Source organism: Hyperolius riggenbachi, chromosome 10, assembly GCF_040937935.1.
Source record: "Hyperolius riggenbachi isolate aHypRig1 chromosome 10, aHypRig1.pri, whole genome shotgun sequence".
Lineage (NCBI taxonomy): Eukaryota > Metazoa > Chordata > Amphibia > Anura > Hyperoliidae > Hyperolius > Hyperolius riggenbachi.
In genome coordinates this window covers 238,713,012-238,731,266 of record NC_090655.1, presented here as the reverse complement: position 1 = coordinate 238,731,266, position 18,255 = coordinate 238,713,012, and the positions used below count along the sequence as shown (strand labels likewise).

Below are 18,255 nucleotides of genomic sequence, written 5' to 3'. Positions count from 1 at the left end.
CACATGATATTTTATGCGGTGTGGACAGTCTATTGGAGCGCTAGACATATCTTTTTTATTCGTGACTGTTTTCTGAAGCACTTAAAGGGAAGCTGAGACGAGAAGTGTCTCAGGTTCCATACTTACCTGGTGCTTCCGTAAGCCCCTTTAAGACCACTCATCCCTCGCCGCCTCCCTGGGTGGCTCTAGTCCCCTGTAATTCATCCCAAAAGCCTGGCTGAGTCGCGCTTCACCGCACATGCGCGGCCTGGCCAGATGCACTCCCCCCATTGTGCAAGCACAGACACGGGGACGAGATGGGGGAGCGCACCGGGCCGCTCATGGAAGCAGGTAAGTATGGTACCTGAGACACTTCTCATCTCAGGTGCACTTTAAACAGCCAAGAAACAGTGATAGTCAGCTTGAGATAAGGTTTTACTGAAGGAACGTTCAAAGGGTCATTATTTCTGCTTTGTTTTATAGCTTAAAAGTAATGTGGTTTTAAAACTGCAACTGTAACAGTATGATGCAATGTTATAAAAAAAAAAAAAAAAAAAAAGCTATATAACTGAAAGTAAAAATGAGACTCGTTTCTTTGCTACTAATGTTCTATTCCTTATCTGTATTACTCATACAATTCATTATATCATCGTTTTTTTATTTTGCTTCAGGTCTGCTTTAAGGCAGGCTGTCACATCTCTTCTAATATAGGGGTAGTACATTGATTTCCTGTAGAAGAAAGAGAAACCGGGTTTTATTCTCACCTAACCACCTTATTCTCAGGCAATATAGGATGATCATTAATTTAAGTTGGCTAACTACTTTTGAAGAGAGAAAAAGTTCAAGATGGAGAGCATCTACACTATGAGGAATCTATTATGCAGGAGAACAGAGGTGCCAAAAGGATAAAAGGAAGCTAAATGAGCTTAAAAACCAAATTCTTAGTAAATAGAGGAGGTAGTGGTAGACTTACCTCCTCCAAGTAGACACACAACGACTGTAGTAAAGACAGTCAATATATTTTATTTATGAACTCCAAATATGCAACGCGTTTGCAGGCCTGACCCCGCTTCATCAGGCAACAACAACGGAGCAATAGCATGTGTGGTCAGTAGAAGAGCCAGGCACCTCTGTGACAGAGGTGCCTGGCTCTTCTACTGACCACACATGCTATTGCTCCTTTATTATTGCCTGATGAAGCGGGATCAAACCTGCGAAATGCGTTGCATATTTGGAGTTCATAAATAAAATATATTGACTGTCTTTACTACAGTCGTTGTGTGTCTACTTGGAGGAGGTAAGTCCACCACTACCTCCTCTATTTACCAAGAATTTGTTTTTTTAAGCTCATTTAGCTTCCTTTTATCCTTTTGGCGCCTCTGTTCTCCTGCATAATATTGAGTCCACCCTGGGTGGAGGGTTGACCCCCCTTTTTCTCATCTACAGAGAGCAACTTCTTATTCCTGAGTGGGATCAGGAAAATCTACATCAGGAAAATTGACATCTGTCAATCACCCCTCTTGTGGACTAGAACAGTCTCTATTTTGACCTATGACACCATAGTGTTATCAAATCATTTGCATGATCTTGTTTTTTTTTTTTGTGAGTTTCCTGTATGTCCTACCTTGTGTGTTAACCCACTTATCTATTGTGCAGTGCTGCGTAATATGTTGGCACTTTATAAATACAATTAATAATAATAATTAAATAAATTATTTCCCTTCTGGGATCAGTGTCTTCATGCATTCCAGCAGTCCAGTGAGCACAAGCACATTCCTGACTACTGCAGAAATGGTTTCTTCTACAGATGGGGGTGGGGGGGGGGGGTGGGGATCATCATCCATTAAATGTAACGAAAGTATTAGGCAGTTCAGTAAGGGAGTCCCACGATTGTTGGTTGGAGTGTCGGAATCTTTCTCAGGGGCATCCTTGGGCCTAGTAGAAATTATCTGAATTACCACATATGCCAGTTCTTGTGGTCGGTGAGGCTAGTTGTCAGAACCTTCAGGTACAAGGAATATGGTGTCAAGTCTTAAAGCAGAAGTCCTCAAACTACAGGGAGTGTAAGTGGCGTGGTAAGCACTGACGGAAAGAGTCAGAGGACAATATGTAATGATTCTCTCAGGCAATAGTGTCACAGTGACATATTTGAACAAAGCGGGGAGGAACAAGGATAAAGTATCTCCTCCACTTGTGCCTCGAAATTCTGTACTGGGCAAGGATCGTCTAAAATCATTAAGAGCAACCCACATAAAGAGGTCCTTAAATCAATTGGCAGACAGACTCAGCAGAACTCCAATTCTGGAGGTGGAATGGGAATTCTGCCAATAATCGTTCACCCTCATTACACAGTGATGGGGAGTTCCAGGATTGGACCTATTTGTGTTTCCTGGCTATGAAAACTTACAAGACTTTTGCTCGCTTCACGTGTCTTCTCCAATGCACAGGTTAGACACCTTGGAAGTGGGACAGGGGAAGGGCTAGTGTACTCCTCCCCACCATTCAACATTCTGCCCCAGGTAGCCAGAAAATTCAGACAAGAAAGGGCGATGGTTATATTAATTACTTCGTGGTGGCAAAATCTGACCTGGCTTAAGCTAGTCAGGTCCGTAGCCATTCAAGATCCTTGGACCCTGCCTGTGAGGCTGTTCCATAAAGGTGTTTTTCATTCTGATCCAGAGATTCTCCAACTCACAGCCTGGATCCCGAAAGGTGACTACTCACTAAAAAAGACTTCAGTTAGAGTGATTGAAACTCTATGAAGTCAAAAGGAAGGGACAAAAAAAGATTTACAGAAAGACTAGAGGACATTTACTGAGTGGAAAGAAAGAAAGTAAATACCTGAATCAGTACTATTAAGGTTCAAATAGTAGCGTTGTCAGTGTCTCTAGATAGACAACTAGCAAAGGAACCCCATGTCAAGGCAGTCACCAAAAGAAGACCAGTTAAATGTAATCCTTTTTCACCCTGGGACCTTTCATTTTACTTGAATTTTCAAAGGCACCACTTAAACCTCTGGAACAGGTGCCTCTTAGGTTCTTAACACAGAAGGTGATGTTCTTGTTGGCCATTATGCCCGTCAGATGAATAGGTGACCTACAAACTAAATCAATTAAGGATCCATACACAACTTTTCTCCTGGACAACATTATTTTCAGAACTCACCGAATTACATTCCAAAGATAAACTCTTAAAGCGGACCCAAACCAAACATTTATTTCATTCAAAATATTTAGTTGCACCACTCTGAGACAAAGATAAATAAACACTCCTTCAAGCCTATGAGCATTTCAGTTCAGGCTTTTCACCCTTCTCTTTTCATAACTAGGGTTATGCAGGTGGCAGCCATTAGCAATTCCTCCTTTGCTGGACACCATCTACTCCACCAGTTTGCCGGATTCTGTCCCGGCAATATGAAAGGAAGGGAGGGGTTTCTCCAATAAATGTAAAATATTTTATATTTGTCATCATGCAGCTGAAAAAAGGCTGCTATTTTGTAACGATCTGTGTCAGCACACAGAGAGAATCTGATTATTGGTGATCTGCAGTATCACTAAGAATACAGATATATACCTGATTATTGATGATCTGCAGAATCACCAATAATACAGATATAGTACTAACCTCTGGACACCTGTATATATCGTGAGTGTTTGGTGCAACAGTATTTACTTTGAGTAATCCACCTGATGAGCAGGTGGTCCTTGGCAGTATGGGCAATACTGCTCTTTTGAGAAGCACGAGAACCTTCCAGCAGCCTGAGATCTTCCAAGGGGTGGAGTCTCAGGCTGAAGGTAGGAAGGACCAGTGAGTGAGTGACACCTGAAGGTGGATGTCACTAGCAGATCTGGAGACTATCTCTTAAAGGGGAGAGATAGCTCTCGAGGTCGGGCAAGCCGGGTCGGCAACACACGGACAGACAAAGTACAAAGACAGAAAGCTGATTCGGTATCCAAGCAGGCAGGGTTGGCAACGGATAATCAGATATGCGTGGTACCGAATCAGAGAGCGGAGGGGTAGTCAGGAAAGCAATAGGTCATAACCGATATCAAACAATGCCTAGTCTTGGGTGTGAGGTCCGTGGTCTCTACACCCTGGAACTAGTCTGATGTATAACAGAATGATAACACAAGTTCCCTAATCTTGGGTGTGAGGTCCGTGGTCTCTACACCCTGGAACTAGTCCGAAGTATAACACAATGATAACACAAGTTCCCTAATCTTGGGTGTGAGATCCGTGGTCTCTACACCCTGGAACTAGTCTGAAGTATAACAGAATGATAACACAATTGTAATCTGGCTCAGTGTGAATTCCCAGGTCCTCCTGGTTCAAACACACTGTTGGATCTGACTAAGGTCTGGGTGCTTCCACGTAGTGTTCGCAACGGCAGACAACTTGTGACTGGCCAGCAGTAACTATATATAGAGCAGCGCTCTCTGGCGCCACCCCTAAGTGATGGACCAATAGTCACTTGCTCTGAGGTCAGCTGACCAGCCTGGTCAGCTGATCCCCCCCCCCCCCCCCCTGGCCGTCATAAAAGCTCTGCCTCTCAGCGCGCGCGTATTCCTAAATCTGTGTGAACAAACAGACCCAGCCACACCAGACCCATGCTGCTGCGTGCAAACCGCGGCGCTGGACGTGGAACCAGCCGCCTTGCTATCAGTACACGCAGCGGCTTTTCCGCGTTCTCTCACAGTACCAGACGCATGCTTCTGCATGCAAACCGCCGCGCTGGACGCGCAATCAGCCGCCTTGCTGTCAGCACACGCGGCGGCTTTTCCGCGTTTTCTCACATATTTATTATTATAATTTAGAAAATAGATTTTATTTCTGAAATCTTGTATTTTTAATTTGGGTCCACTTTAAGTTTCACAGAACGCAAGAGGTGGTTGTCCCATCTTTCAGTGAAAATCCAAGGTCAGAGAAGGAGAAGGCTTTTCAGACCTTAGACGTTAGGAGGGCAATTCTTGTGTATTTCAACAGAAGTAAAGAATTCAGGAGATCAAATAATTTACTAGTATTATTTTCAGGTCAGAAGAAGGGATTGCATGCTAAAAAGCACAATATCCAGATGGATCGGGCAGGTCATAGGGGACGGTTATAATAGGTCGGGTAGACCCTTATCTACCCAGGTGACAGGATTCAAATAGGTCATTATCCACATCGTGGGTAAAGAGAGCAGGTGCTTCGGTGGATCAGATTTATAGGACGGCAACATGGTAAAATCCGTCAACTTTCATGAAGCACTACAGAATTGATCTTCTGTCGAATCAGGACTTGTCCTTCAGAAGGAAAGTTCTGCAAGCAGTTGTCCCACCCTAGAATTATGAGTAAACCAATTTTCCTCTGAGGTCTCTCAACCAATCCTCCGTCCTATAGGACGTCAGGAGAAAATCCCTATCAGACTTACCGGTAAAGGGATTTCTGGGAGTCCTCCAGCATGGCCTCTCCTATTTAAGGGGTGGCGTATCAAGGATTTAATTATGTAACATGTCTGTGTTTCCTAATAGGGAGGTGTCTGTGTACACTCAACCTATCGGCCGTCCTGGAGGACTCCCAGGAATCCCTTGACTGGAAGGTCAAATAGGGATTCTTGTGTTTAAAAGCCAAAATAGTAGGCTTAATATTTTTAATGTTTCAGCTCAATTACAGTTTTAGTGTTCTAGAGCCACAATCTGTGAATTATTGACCTTTTTATTGTTCTCTGCCTGAGAAGAGTTTTATGGGTTATAATTAGTTATCAGTAATGCTTTAGTCTGACTAGAAAGAAACTGTCATTTGCTTACCTGAATTCTTAACCCTTACAGCAATGAAAATAAAAAGGAACACAGCCTAGTTATATGTATGCTTGGCACTGTGTAGACACGTGTTTATCTCATTATGTCCCATGTCAGTTCTGGTGTTTCCAATCTCTGAAATGATTTTCTTTTATAGAACTTTAGTTCATTAATTCTAATGTGTGAAATGTACTTTCTTTTTGTTTTTGTGGGTTTAGGCTGAAGAACTGGCCGATATAAAAGTTGAGATTAAAGAAGAAGAGGAGGAGACAGAAGTGACGGGTGGCCGGCAGTGTATGGAGGAGGGGGACATGATGGTGACCAGTGAATTAGGAATGCCAGTTTCAGGTGAAGAAATGACCTTACCTGACCTATTCTATGCTGACACTGAGATCTTATTCATTCTCTCACCTCTGCCTCCACCATTTATTTTCCACCTACCTCAATCTCTGCCACCTTTCTATCTCATCCTCTATCTCTTTTCTCTCTTTCACCTCTCTCTGCCCTCTATATGTCACATCAACAAGTGCAGCCATCATGTCCCCACATAACAAATGCAGCCATTATGTCCCCCATTTAACAAGTGCTTCCATCATGCCACCCACATAAAAATGCAGCCATCATGTCCCCAGTCTCCCCACATAAGTGCAGCCATTATGTCCCCAGACTCCCCACATAAGTGCAGCCATTATGGGCTCGATTCACTAACCCGTGATAACTCAGTTATCACGTGTTAAGGCTTTGCACGTGCAAACGTGCATGCTAAGTAGTTTGCATGTGCAAAGTTTATGCCGTTGGCGTGCTAAGTTTTTTAGCGCGCGAACGGCGTTACGCGTCGCACGCTAAGTGCGGTGTGCCATTGAAATCAATGGCATTTCGCCCGCTCAGTAGATAGTTTGGTAATGAAATTATAAATGGTGCTTACATTAACATGTGCGATACTGTAATGCGGCGCGCGCAAAGTCTTACGCGCGTCGCATAATGAAATATATACAGTAATAATTCAAGATATACATTCCTCTCGCGTGATCTGCAGTGACTTCGCGTGCTAAGTATCATTATCACATGAAGTCACTGCAGATCACGATATATTGCACATGAAGCGTTTGCGCGCAAACCTTTACATGCACAAACTTTTACGCACATGTTAGCGCATGCAACGGAGCTGGAGCTGTTTTGCAAAGAAGAATGGGCAAGGATTTCAGTCTCTAGATGTGCAAAGTTGGTAGAGACATACCCTAAAAGACTGGCAGCTGTAATTGCAGCAAAAGGTGGTTCTACAAAGTATTGACTCAGGGGGGCTGAATAATTACGCACACCCCACTTTGCAGTTATTTATTTGTAAAAAATGTTTGGAATCATGTATGACTTTCATTCCACTTCTCACATGTATACCACTTTGTATTGGTCTTTCACGTGGAATTCCAATAAAATTGATGCATGTTTGTGGCAGTAATGTGACAAAATGTGGAAAACTTCAAGGGGGCTGAATACTTTTGCAAGCCACTGTATATTTTTTTATTGTTCTAGACGAAATTTTGCAATTTTATGACCGTTATTTTAACATTTATTATCCTATTTCAGCTAAAAATGAAGAAATGATAAAAATATTGTTATAGACAATATGATAAGATTCCGGCTATACCCAACATCCTTTTTCCCTGGCGCTCTTATTTGATTTATGCCGCTCTAACTGCAGAGAATTATGTAGAGCCATAACTTCTTTACCCTTACAGTGGGAGAAAGGAACACAGCCTACTCCTATGTAGGATTGGGGCTTTACACACACATGTATCTCATCATATTATGTCACTTCATGTGTTTTCATTTCATGTCTTCATTTTCTTCTGCAGCCAAATCCATGCTGGAGCTCTGTGACACTTCTGCCTATGAGATCAGCATATAGGATTCCCAGCTACAAAACATGAACTATAAACATTGTTTTATATTTGTTCCCCCAACAGATAGAAATGATGTGAGGAACCCCTCGGAGGTCCAGCCTATTCCACCTCCAGATGGCGCTACAGAAGATGATGGCGTCACACAATGTTCTCCAATCACTGGGAATACACATCATAGAGATCACAGTGCAGATGGGTCACCCTCTGATCCTGAGGAATCTTCTAACCAATCACATTCTATAAAAGCTCCATCTAATGCTGAGGACTGTGGAAAAGCTTATACTAGTAAAGAGCATCTTCTTACTCACCAGAAATGTCACACAGATGAGCATTGCTTGTTATATTCAGAGTGTGGGAAAGGTTTCAGTTCTAAGGATCATCTTCATAGACACCAGAAACCTCACATTAGCAAGCAGCCTTTTTCATGTTCAGAGTGTGGGAAAGGCTTCAGTCAGAAGAGTCACCTTATTAGACATCAGGCATGTCACACAGGCATTAAACCTTTTTTATGTTCAGAGTGTGGGAAAAGTTTCGCTCAGAAGAGTAGCCTTAGTAAGCATCAGGCACGTCACACAGGTGTTAAACCTTTTTCATGTTTAGAGTGTGGGAAGAAATGTTTAACAAATGGTGAGCTTATTGGACATTTCAGAATTCACACAGGAGAGAAGCCTTATTCATGTTCAGAGTGTGAGAAATGTTTTGCAGATAGAGGAAATCTTCTTAAGCATAAGAGAAAACACATGGGCGAGCCTCCTTTCTCGTGTTTAGAATGTGGAAAAAGTTTCTATGTGAGGAATAACTTTCAGAGACACCTTAAAACTCACACGGGGGAGAAGCCATTTTTATGTACAGAGTGTGGGAAATGTTTTTCTCAGAATAGAAATCTGAAAATGCACATGAGAAGTCACACAGGTGAGAGCCCTTATTCATGTTCAGTGTGTGGGAAATGTTTTATTGAGAGTGGAACTCTTGTTACGCACATGAGAAGACACACAGGCGAGCCTCCTTTATCATGTACAGAATGTGGAAAAGGTTTCTTTGAGAGAAAAAGCCTTCAGAGACACCTGAAAACTCACTCAAGTGAGAGGCCTTATTCGTGCTCAGAGTGTGGGAAACTGTTTACTGAGATCAGAAATCTTAGTAAGCACATGATAATTCACACAGGTGAGAGACCTTTGTCATGTTCACAGTGTGGGAAAGGTTTTACTGATAGTGGAACTCTTGTCAAGCACATGATAAGACACACAGGAGAAAAGCCTTTATCATGTTCAGACTGTGGTAAAAGTTTCTTTGAGAGAGATAGCCTTCGAAGACACCTAAAAATCCACACAGGTGAGAGGCCTTATTCATGTTCAGAGTGTGGGAAATGTTTTACTCAGAGTGGAAATCTTTATAGGCACGTAAGAATTCACACTGGGGAGCGTCCTTTTTCATGTTCAGAATGTGGGAAAGCTTTCCCCCACAGAGGTAACCTTCGTAGACACCAGAAAGCTCACACAGATGAAAGACCTTATTTATGTTCTGAGTGTGGGAAACGTTTCCATTTTAAAGCAGATCTTTGTTCTCACCTGAGAATACACACTGGTGAACGCCCTTATTCATGCTCAGAATGTGGGAAATCTTTTACTGATAGTGGAACTCTTCGTAAGCACTTAAGAAGACACACCGGCGAGCGTCCTTTTCCATGTTCAGAGTGTGGGAAAAGCTTCTTTGAGAGAGGAAGCCTTCTGAAACACATGACAGCTCACACAGATAAGAACTTATCTACAATGAATTAGGTGTTGCTGAAAGCTCTCTGGTGTCCCCACCCAAGTTGTCATGTGACTGACCTTGGTTTGCTTAGATTCTGGTGCGTCCCCACCCCCCACTGACCAGCCAATCAGATTTGGCTCTTGTAATGTTAAGGAATGAATGAATGCTTCAGCAGTAAGCTGAGAAGACTTGTGCTTACACAACTCACCAGTCACACCAGCAGGAGGCGCTCCATGAGATCAAATGTTTATTTGTAAAGCTTCACATGTCCCTGGTCATTGTGTTTTTTTCTGCTTAAAGTGGACCTGTACGCAGAATGCCTCTCTTCTCTAAAAGATACACAACAGCATAATAACCTTAACCACTTGAGGACCCACCCTTTACCCCCCCTTAAGGACCAGCGCTGTTTTAGGTGATCTGTGCTGGGTGGGCTCTGCAGCCCCCAGCACAGATCAAAGAGCACTCAGAGCGATCAGATCGCCCCCCTTTTTTCCCCACTAGGGGGATGATGTGCAGGGGGGGTCTGATCGCTCCTCCTGGCTGGCAGTTTGCGGGGGGGGCACCTCAAAGCCCCCCTCCGCGGCGAAATCCTCCCCCTCCCTCTCCTACCTGCCACCGCCGGGAGATCTGGGCTGCACAGGACGCTATCCGTCCTGTGCAGCCAGTGACAGGACGTCCCCTGTCACATGGAGGCGATCCCCGGCCGCTGATTGGCCGGGGATCGCCGATCTGCCTTACGGCGCTGCTGCGCAGCAGCGCCGTACAAATGTAAACAAAGCGGATTATTTCCGCTTGTGTTTACATTTAGCCTGCGAGCCGCCATCGGCGGCCCGCAGGCTATTCACGGAGCCCCCCGCCGTGAATTGACAGGAAGCAGCCGCTCGTACGAGCGGCTGCTTCCTGATTAATTAGGCTGCAGCTGGCGACGCAATACTGCGTCGCTGGTCCTGCAGTTGCCACTTTGCCGACGCACGGTATAAGCGTGCGGTCGGCAAGTGGTTAAACAAAAAAACATGTCTTTGTTACAGCTGTTACAAATCCTAAAATAAATTTGCAGTTTCTACTTCCTGATTCATGGAAGCAGACACATTGTTTACAGCCTGTGCTTTCAAATGGGCTTATCTGACGTGGCAGTCATGTGACACAGGGGAGGATCAAATTACAACTTTTGATTAGACACAAATGAGGGGGAATTAGACAGGCTAAACTCTCTAAATACATTCAGGGTGCATTTATCTACATTTTCCTTCTGTCCTGTGCAACAGTTCAGGTCCACTTTAATTCCATTTATAAATAATATGAATATAAAGAATAACAGTAGATGTTGCCTTTAAGTCAGCGAGAAGTCACACATCTTTTTGTACACAAAATGTTATTTGGATGGTTATAGGTACACATGATGTAATTCATAAGATTTTTTTTGTTTGTTGTGGAAAAAAGTAATAAAAAGCATTGTATATAACCCACGTGACTTGTCTCCTGTTACCTCAGGCTGTAGAGGAGCAGCATAGATCCTGGGGAGAAGCAACATAGATCCTGGGATGAAGCAGCATAGATCCTGGGGAGGGGCAGCATAGATCCTGGGGAGGGCAGCATAGATCCTGGGGAGGGGCAGCATAGATCCTGGGGAAAAGCAGCATAGAACCTGGGGAGGAGCAACATAGATCCCGGGAAGAGCAGCATAGATCCTGGGGAGAAGCAGCATAGAACCTGGGGAGAAGCAGCATAGATCCTGGGGAGGGGCAGTATAGATCCTGGGGAAAAGCAGCATATAACATGGGGAGAAGCAGCATAGATCCTGGGGAGGGGCAGCATAGATCTTGGGAAGGAGCCGCATAGAACCTGGGCAGGGCAGCATAGATCCTGGGGGAGAAGCGGCATAGATCCTGGGGGAGAAGCAGCATAGATCCTGGGGAGGGGCAGCATAGATCCTGGCCAGGGCAGCATAGATCCTGGGGAGGAGCAGCATAGATCCTGGGAAGAAGGAACATATATACTGGGGAGGAGCCGCATAGATCCTGGGCAGCGCAGCATAGATCCTGGGGGGAGGAGCAGCATAGAACATGGGGGGAGGAGCAGCATAGAACCTGGGGAGAAGCAGCATAGATCCTGGGGAGGGGCAGCATAGATCCTGGGGAGGAGCAGCATAGATCCTGGGGAGGAGCAGCATAGATCCTGGGGAGGAGCAGCATAAATTCTGGGGAGGAGCAGCACAGATCCTGGGGAAGAGCAGCACAGATCCTGGGGAAGAGCAGCACAGATCCTGGGGAGGAGCAGCACAGATCCTGGGGAAGAGCAGCACAGATCCTGGGGAAGAGCAGCACAGATCCTGGGGAGGAGCAGCATAGATCCTGGGGAGGAGCATACATCCTGGAGAGGAGCAGCATAGATCCTGGGGAGGAGCAGCATAGATCCTGGGGAGAAGCAACATATATACTGGGGAGGAGCAGCATAGATCCTTGGGAGAAGCAACATATATACTGGGGAGGAGCAGTATAGATCCTGGGGGGAGGAGCAGCATAGGTCCTGGGGAGAAGCAGCATAGATCCTGGGCAGGGCAGCATAGATCTTGGGAAGGAGCCGCATAGAACCTGGGCAGGGCAGCATAGATGCTGGGGAGACGCAGCATAGCTCCTGGGAAGGGCAGCATAGAGCCTGGGCAGGGCAGCATAGATCTTGGGGAGGAGCAACATATTTACTGGGGAGGGGCAGCATTGATCTTTGGAAGGAGAAGCATAGATCCTGAGTAGAGGCAGCATAGATCAATGTGTAGTTTTTCTTTGAACTGGAAGAATAAAAACATTTTAATGGTAAAATGGGGAAGAATAGGAGGGCGGCTGGTAACTTTATTATGTAGGAGGGTGTAATCTTGAAATTGGGTGTGGTTATAAAAAGCAGCCAAATAGCATTCTCATTGTGATAGACCCATGTTTCCTTCCCATTCCATCTCCTCTGTTATGCCCCAATTATATGTCCCAATTCCTTGTGTCTCCCTTTTTACTGCCCTCCATTATAGTGCCTCCATATACATTGCCTGCATATAAAGTGGCATCCCATTTGTAGCACCCTCATAGTGTATGTCTTATAGTTCCTCATCATATAGTGCCCCATGTGGTGTGTTAACTTACAGTGGTCCTCATGTTGTGCCTATTCCAGTAACCCCTATCCTGTGCCAACCTAACAGTGTCTTTGTGCTGAGCCCACTTTTTGTTTTCCATGGTGGGCTTCTGGTCCCCCTCTGACTGAAGAGTGCTGGGTAAGCATTAACTCCTCTCCCCATGCCAGTGATGATCACTGTAAAGGCCATGCTGAGAATGCCCTATGGAGAGATGAACTAACCCAAAAGCTGTTGTTAATGTCAGATTTCTACTCCCTACTGTGACAGCAACATAGGAGAAAAGTAATTTATGGCTCATTTTACTCTGGAAGAAACATGCTTCTTATTTGTATGTGACTACATATATTTTAAATATATTTTAAAGAGACTCTGTAACTTGAAAAAGATCCCCTGGGGGGTACTCACCTCGGGTGGGGGAAGCCTCCGGATCCTAATGAGGCTTCCCACGCCATCCTCTGTCCCACGGGGGTCTCGCTGCAGCCCTCTGAACAGCCGGCGACAGGCCCAACTGTAATTTCAATATTTACCTTTGCTGGCTCCAGCGGGGGCGCTGTGGCTGCATTCGGCTCGGAAATAGACGGAAATACCCGATCTCCATCGGGTCCGCTCTACTGCGCAGGCGCCGGAGACTTGCGCCTGCGCAGTAGAGCGGACCCGACGGCGATCGGGTATTTCCGCCTACTTCGGAGCCGACAGCCATCAGAGCGCCTGCGCAGGAGCCAGGAAGGTAAATATTACGTCACGGCTGTACGGAGGGCTACAGCGAGACCCCCGAGGGACGCAGGACGGCGTGGGAAGCCTCATTAGGATCCTGAGGCTTCCCCCACCCGAGGTGAGTACCCCCCATGGGACGTTTTGCCGTTACAGTTCCTCTTTAAGATTTTCGTGACAGTGTTCCTTTAAGCTGGAGGATCTGGAGTCCCACTCACGCTGTGCCAACATTAGGATTTCAGGGTCCCTGAGGAAAAGAAATGGCCCTCAATCTTCTCTCTGCGCTTCTGCAACTTGATCCAGGCGAGTTCAGGATTATCAGGATCCACAACTCCGACCTTTCTTGTAATATCATTCTAAAGATTCAACACAAATGTGGGATGCTATTTTAGCTGCAGATAGGCCTCAATCTGCACTGCCAGGTATGTCGACCACTGTGGTGCACCTTTACCCTTATATCTTGACCTCGACACTAGCCAGGCTTAAAAACCTGAGGCCCATTGCAAGCATTATCTGATGCCAATATTAAGTATAAATGTGGAAATCCCCTCTCTCTGACTTTTCAACATAACAACAGGGTGTCTGTCTGCAAATCCTTCTCTTAGGCCCAGCAAGCCTTGAAGCAACATGTTTTCCACCTGCCCCCACAAGAGACTCACCAGTGCTCTCTCCACCCATGCAGTCCCATCTCGGAGAAGGTGCACTTCAGCCAGGCCTCAGGACTCCTTTTCATCCTCCCCTGAGTGACAGTGGTGTATGGAGCGGTGAACGACCTTCCAGAGGAAACAAAAATGAGACTGGGACACTGGGAGCCTTCCTGATATTGTATTACATCAAGGCTATGAGCTAAGCAACAGTAGAAAATATACTCACAAGTGTTGGTTGCAAGACTCAACAACCACAGAGTGAACACCAGTGAGGAAAACCCATCCTTACTCAAGCTCTCGTCTCTGTTACAGGTCACACTCCAGAAGAAGATAGAGTCTAGGCTTATAAGACCCCGTAACGCTAAACCCGCTCTCCGGTATATGGGGGCTGGGAAAATTAACACTTGGAGGGAGGAGGCACCCCAAAAAGTAAAAAAGAAGGGCATATAAAAGAAATCTAAAGCTGGCTTACCTCTATGAAGAAGGTGATAGCCAAAAATGGTAACCAATTTATGAAATAGAATATCATATAATAATAATGTGTTTGGCAGATCACAGAAAGCTTCCTCAGATCAGTAAAAAAAAGAGTGTCTACTCTTGATACAAACGTTTATCCTGCTAGGAGCTCCTCTATAATTGTGTTACCATTTGTGCCTATCCCCGTCTTGATAGAGGTAAGCCAGCTTTATATTTCTTTTATATGTTTATTTTCCTTCTTGGATAGCTCTTTTTGCATTTGAGATAGACATGACTGCTTGCTACTTCGTTATGGATCCACAGGTCTACAGGAACTGTGTGAATGGATATGATCCATTCCACAGTCAGCTTTACCGGTTGCCTCAGTAGTGAATTTATCTGTTGTCCATAATGTCTGAGTTTAGGCTGCTTACTAAGCTGATCAAGTAAAGTTTACTGTTTTTTTTTTAATTATTGATCTTTCAGGAGTCTGGTGGTCACTATGCTGTCCTTCTAGATATTGATCATGTTGGAAGCAGGGATGCTCGGATGTGCCTCATCCACGAATTCGGAAATCCGCGTGGTTGCAAAAAAAAAATCTGCATCGGCCCCGCCGCATGCGGATTTTCGTCCGCGTCCACGCAACCACGCGGATTTTCTGCCGTGAATGGCGTAATCACGCGTGGATTCCCGCCCGGAGGCGGATTTTCTTTTAACGTTAATAACAAAGCCCCCATACATGCTACAATCCCCCAAATTGCATGGATTATCGAGATGATAAGGGGCAACATAACTTCAACATAAAAAATTCCCAAAAATTTTTTTATTTTTTTTTAATGGCTTTTAAAGACAAATCACCACTGTAAATGGGGCTATTAATTGGTAATATGTGGTTTTAAAAAGGGATATACGCGTTAAGCAATCAAAGAGGTGAAGGCGAGTTCCAATGGCACTTGGCGGCGAAGGTACCGCTGGAGGAGGATGAGTGGCTGACGCCAAAAAGACCCCAGAGAGGTTTTTGTAATTTGTTTTTTTTTTTTTTGAAGCAATTAGCAATGACATCGCAGCAGAGTTGTCAGTGGACACGGGCAGTGTGAACGCAGAGTGCAGTGGTGGTAGCGACTGAGTCAGGAGAAGGACTATGCGGGCGGTCAGTTCAGCAGCACAGAAGGACCACGGCAACATACTGGTAGTAGTAGTAGCAGCACAGCGTCATAGTGCTGGCCAAAAAATTAAATGCACCCGGTGACCCGGGCAGTGTGAACGCAGACAGAGTACATTGGTGGAAGCGAGTGAGTCAGGAGGAGGAGGACAATGCGGGCGGTCAGTTCAGCAGCACAGAACAGAAGGACCATGGCAACATACTGGTGGTAGTAGTAGTAGCACAGCGTCATAGTGCTGGCCAAAAAATTAAATGCACCCGGTGACCCGGGCAGTGATAACGCAGACAGAGTGCATTGGTGGTACCGTGGTAGCGACTGAGTCAGGAGGAGGAGGAGGACAAAGTGGGCGTTCAGTTCAGCAGCAGCAGCAGCACAGAAGGACCATGGCAACATACTGGTGGTAGTAGTAGCAGCACAGCGTCATAGTGCTGGCCAAAAAATTAAATGCACCCAGTGACCCGGGCAGTGTGAACGCAGAGTGCAGCAGCGGGAAGCGACTGAGTCAGGAGGAGGAGGACAATGCGGGCGGTCAGTTCAGCAGCAGCAGCACAGAAGGACCATGCCAACATACTGGTGGTAGTAGTAGTAGCACAGCGTCATAGTGCTGGCCAAAAAATTAAATGCATCCGGTGACCCGGGCAGTGATAATGCAGACAGAGTGCATTGGTGGTACCATGGTAGCGACTGAGTCAGGAGGCGGAGGAGGAGGACAAAGCGGGCCTTCAGTTCAGCAGCAGCAGCACAGAAGGACCATGGCAACATACTGGTGGTAGTAGTAGTAGCACAGCGTCATAGTGCTGACCAAAAAATTAAATGCACCCAGTGACCCGGGCAGTGATAACGCAGACAGAGTGCATTGGTGGTACCATGGTAGCGACTGAGTCAGGAGGAGGAGGAGGACAAAGCGGGCCTTCAGTTCAGCAGCAGCAGCACAGAAGGACCATGGCAACATACTGGTGGTAGTAGTAGTAGCACAGCGTCATAGTGCTGACCAAAAAATTAAATGCACCCAGTGACCTGGGCAGTGTGAATGCAGAGTGTAGTAGCGGGAAGCGACTGAGTCAGGAGGAGGAGGACAATGCGGGCAGTCAGTTCAGCAGCAGCAGCACAGAAGGACCATGCCAACATACTGGTGGTAGTAGTAGTAGCACAGCGTCATAGTGCTGGTCAAAAAATTAAATGCAACCGGTGACCCGGGCAGTGTGAACGCAGACAGAGTACATTGGTGGAAGCGACTGAGTCAGGAGGAGGAGGACAATGCGGGCGGTCAGTTCAGCAGCACAGAAGGACCATGGCAACATACTGGTGGTAGTAGTAGTAGCACAGCGTCATAGTGCTGGCCAAAAAATTAAATGCACCCAGTGACCCGGGCAGTGTGAACGCAGAGTGTAGTAGCGACCGAGTCAGGAGGACAAAGCGGGCGGTCAGTTCAGCAGCTCAGAAGGAGGACCATGGCAACTTACTGGTAGTAGTACCATAAAACCAAAAAATTAACCAAGGTAGGCACTAGGCAGGTAGTAACTGTCTTTATAAAGGCAGGCATAGTTAACAACAGCACATGCAGCAGCCACTTCATGTCCCCCTGTGTCCGACAATAGGGGCCAGGAACTCACCTTCCACCCAAGCCTGGTTGATTTTCAGGAAGGTGAGTTTGTCCACAGAGGCGTGGGAGAGCCGAGAGCGCTTCTCTGTGACCACACCACCGGCCGCACTAAAGCATCTCTCTGAGAGGACACTGGAAGGAGGGCAGGATAGGAGTTCCAGGGCGTACTGGGAAAGCTCGCTCCAGATGTCCAGTCTCTTGACCCAGTACTCCAAGGGGTCCACGGGGCTGTCGGTGTCATTGAGCCCGCTGGATGACCCCATATAGTTAGACACCATGGTGGTCAGTCGTTGCTTGTGCTGGTTGGTGGTGGATGCTGTGGCGGGCACCTCTGTTCTGGGCTGCTGCACTGCATACAGGCTCTTGCTTAGGCTTTTCAGGTCTCCGGGGCGCCAGTTGCTGCTGCTGCTGCTGGTGCTGGTGGTTGTTGTTGTGCTGCTAGTGGCAATGGCAGGCACCTCTTGCTGACTTGGCAGAGCAGTTACAGTGGGGGTGGAAGGCTGGGGGAATGCTTCCAGTAGTCTGCGCACAAGGGCCTCCTTCAACTCCCTTGTGCGTTGCTCGGTGGTGGATGGCGTCATTAAGTCTCCCAGCTTCCCCTTCAGACGGGGATCAAGCATCAAGGTAATCCAGATGTCCTCCCTTGAACGCATCTGGATCACCCGGGGGTCCCTGCGAAGGCAGCGCAACATGTGCACAGCCATGGGAAACAAGTGGGCCCTGCCAGCAAGATCTTCCTCGTCCTCGCCATTGTCCCATAACGCATGCCTGTCCTCTTCCTGTGCCATGTCGTTGTCCTCCTCAAACCGCCATCCACGTACAACGCCTGCTGCACTCTGCTCCTCCTCCTCCTCCTCATTCAGGTTAGGGACCTCCAACTCTTCCACTACCTGCTGTGAGCCCTCCTCTGAGCTGGACTGTGCTGCCATCTGCTCCTGTTCTTCCAACTGCCTCAGGGCTTCATCCCCACGCTCAATTAAATTGCCTGCTCCAGTAGACAAACCAAGGGCACCCACTAGCACACAGAGGCCCGCTCCTCACTGACCATCTTGGTTGCCTCCAGGAAGGGACTCAGCACCAGGCATACTTGCTGCATCAGTGTCCACTGAGTGGCAGTAATCATGGGGACTTGCTGGTTGCTGGGGACA

The 18,255-nt window shown here is 46.6% G+C and overlaps 1 protein-coding gene and 1 long non-coding RNA gene across 2 annotated transcripts in view; one reads left to right on the top strand and one right to left on the bottom strand.

Moving 5' to 3' along the window:
* Positions 1–9,773, top strand: part of LOC137534995 (zinc finger protein 665-like) — a 465,617-nt gene extending 455,844 nt beyond the window's left edge. Inside the window, exons 12-13 of the mRNA XM_068256753.1 lie at positions 5,975–6,104; positions 7,721–9,773. Of these exons, the coding sequence (XP_068112854.1) occupies positions 5,975–6,104; positions 7,721–9,435 (1,845 nt within the window). The 3' untranslated portion in view covers positions 9,436–9,773. The remainder of the gene's footprint in view (positions 1–5,974; positions 6,105–7,720) is intronic.
* The window catches only part of LOC137535000 (uncharacterized), a 38,000-nt gene that overhangs the window by 14,370 nt on the left and 5,375 nt on the right, over positions 1–18,255 (bottom strand). Inside the window, exon 2 of the long non-coding RNA XR_011024391.1 lies at positions 13,898–14,011. This is a non-coding gene — a long non-coding RNA (uncharacterized lncRNA). The remainder of the gene's footprint in view (positions 1–13,897; positions 14,012–18,255) is intronic.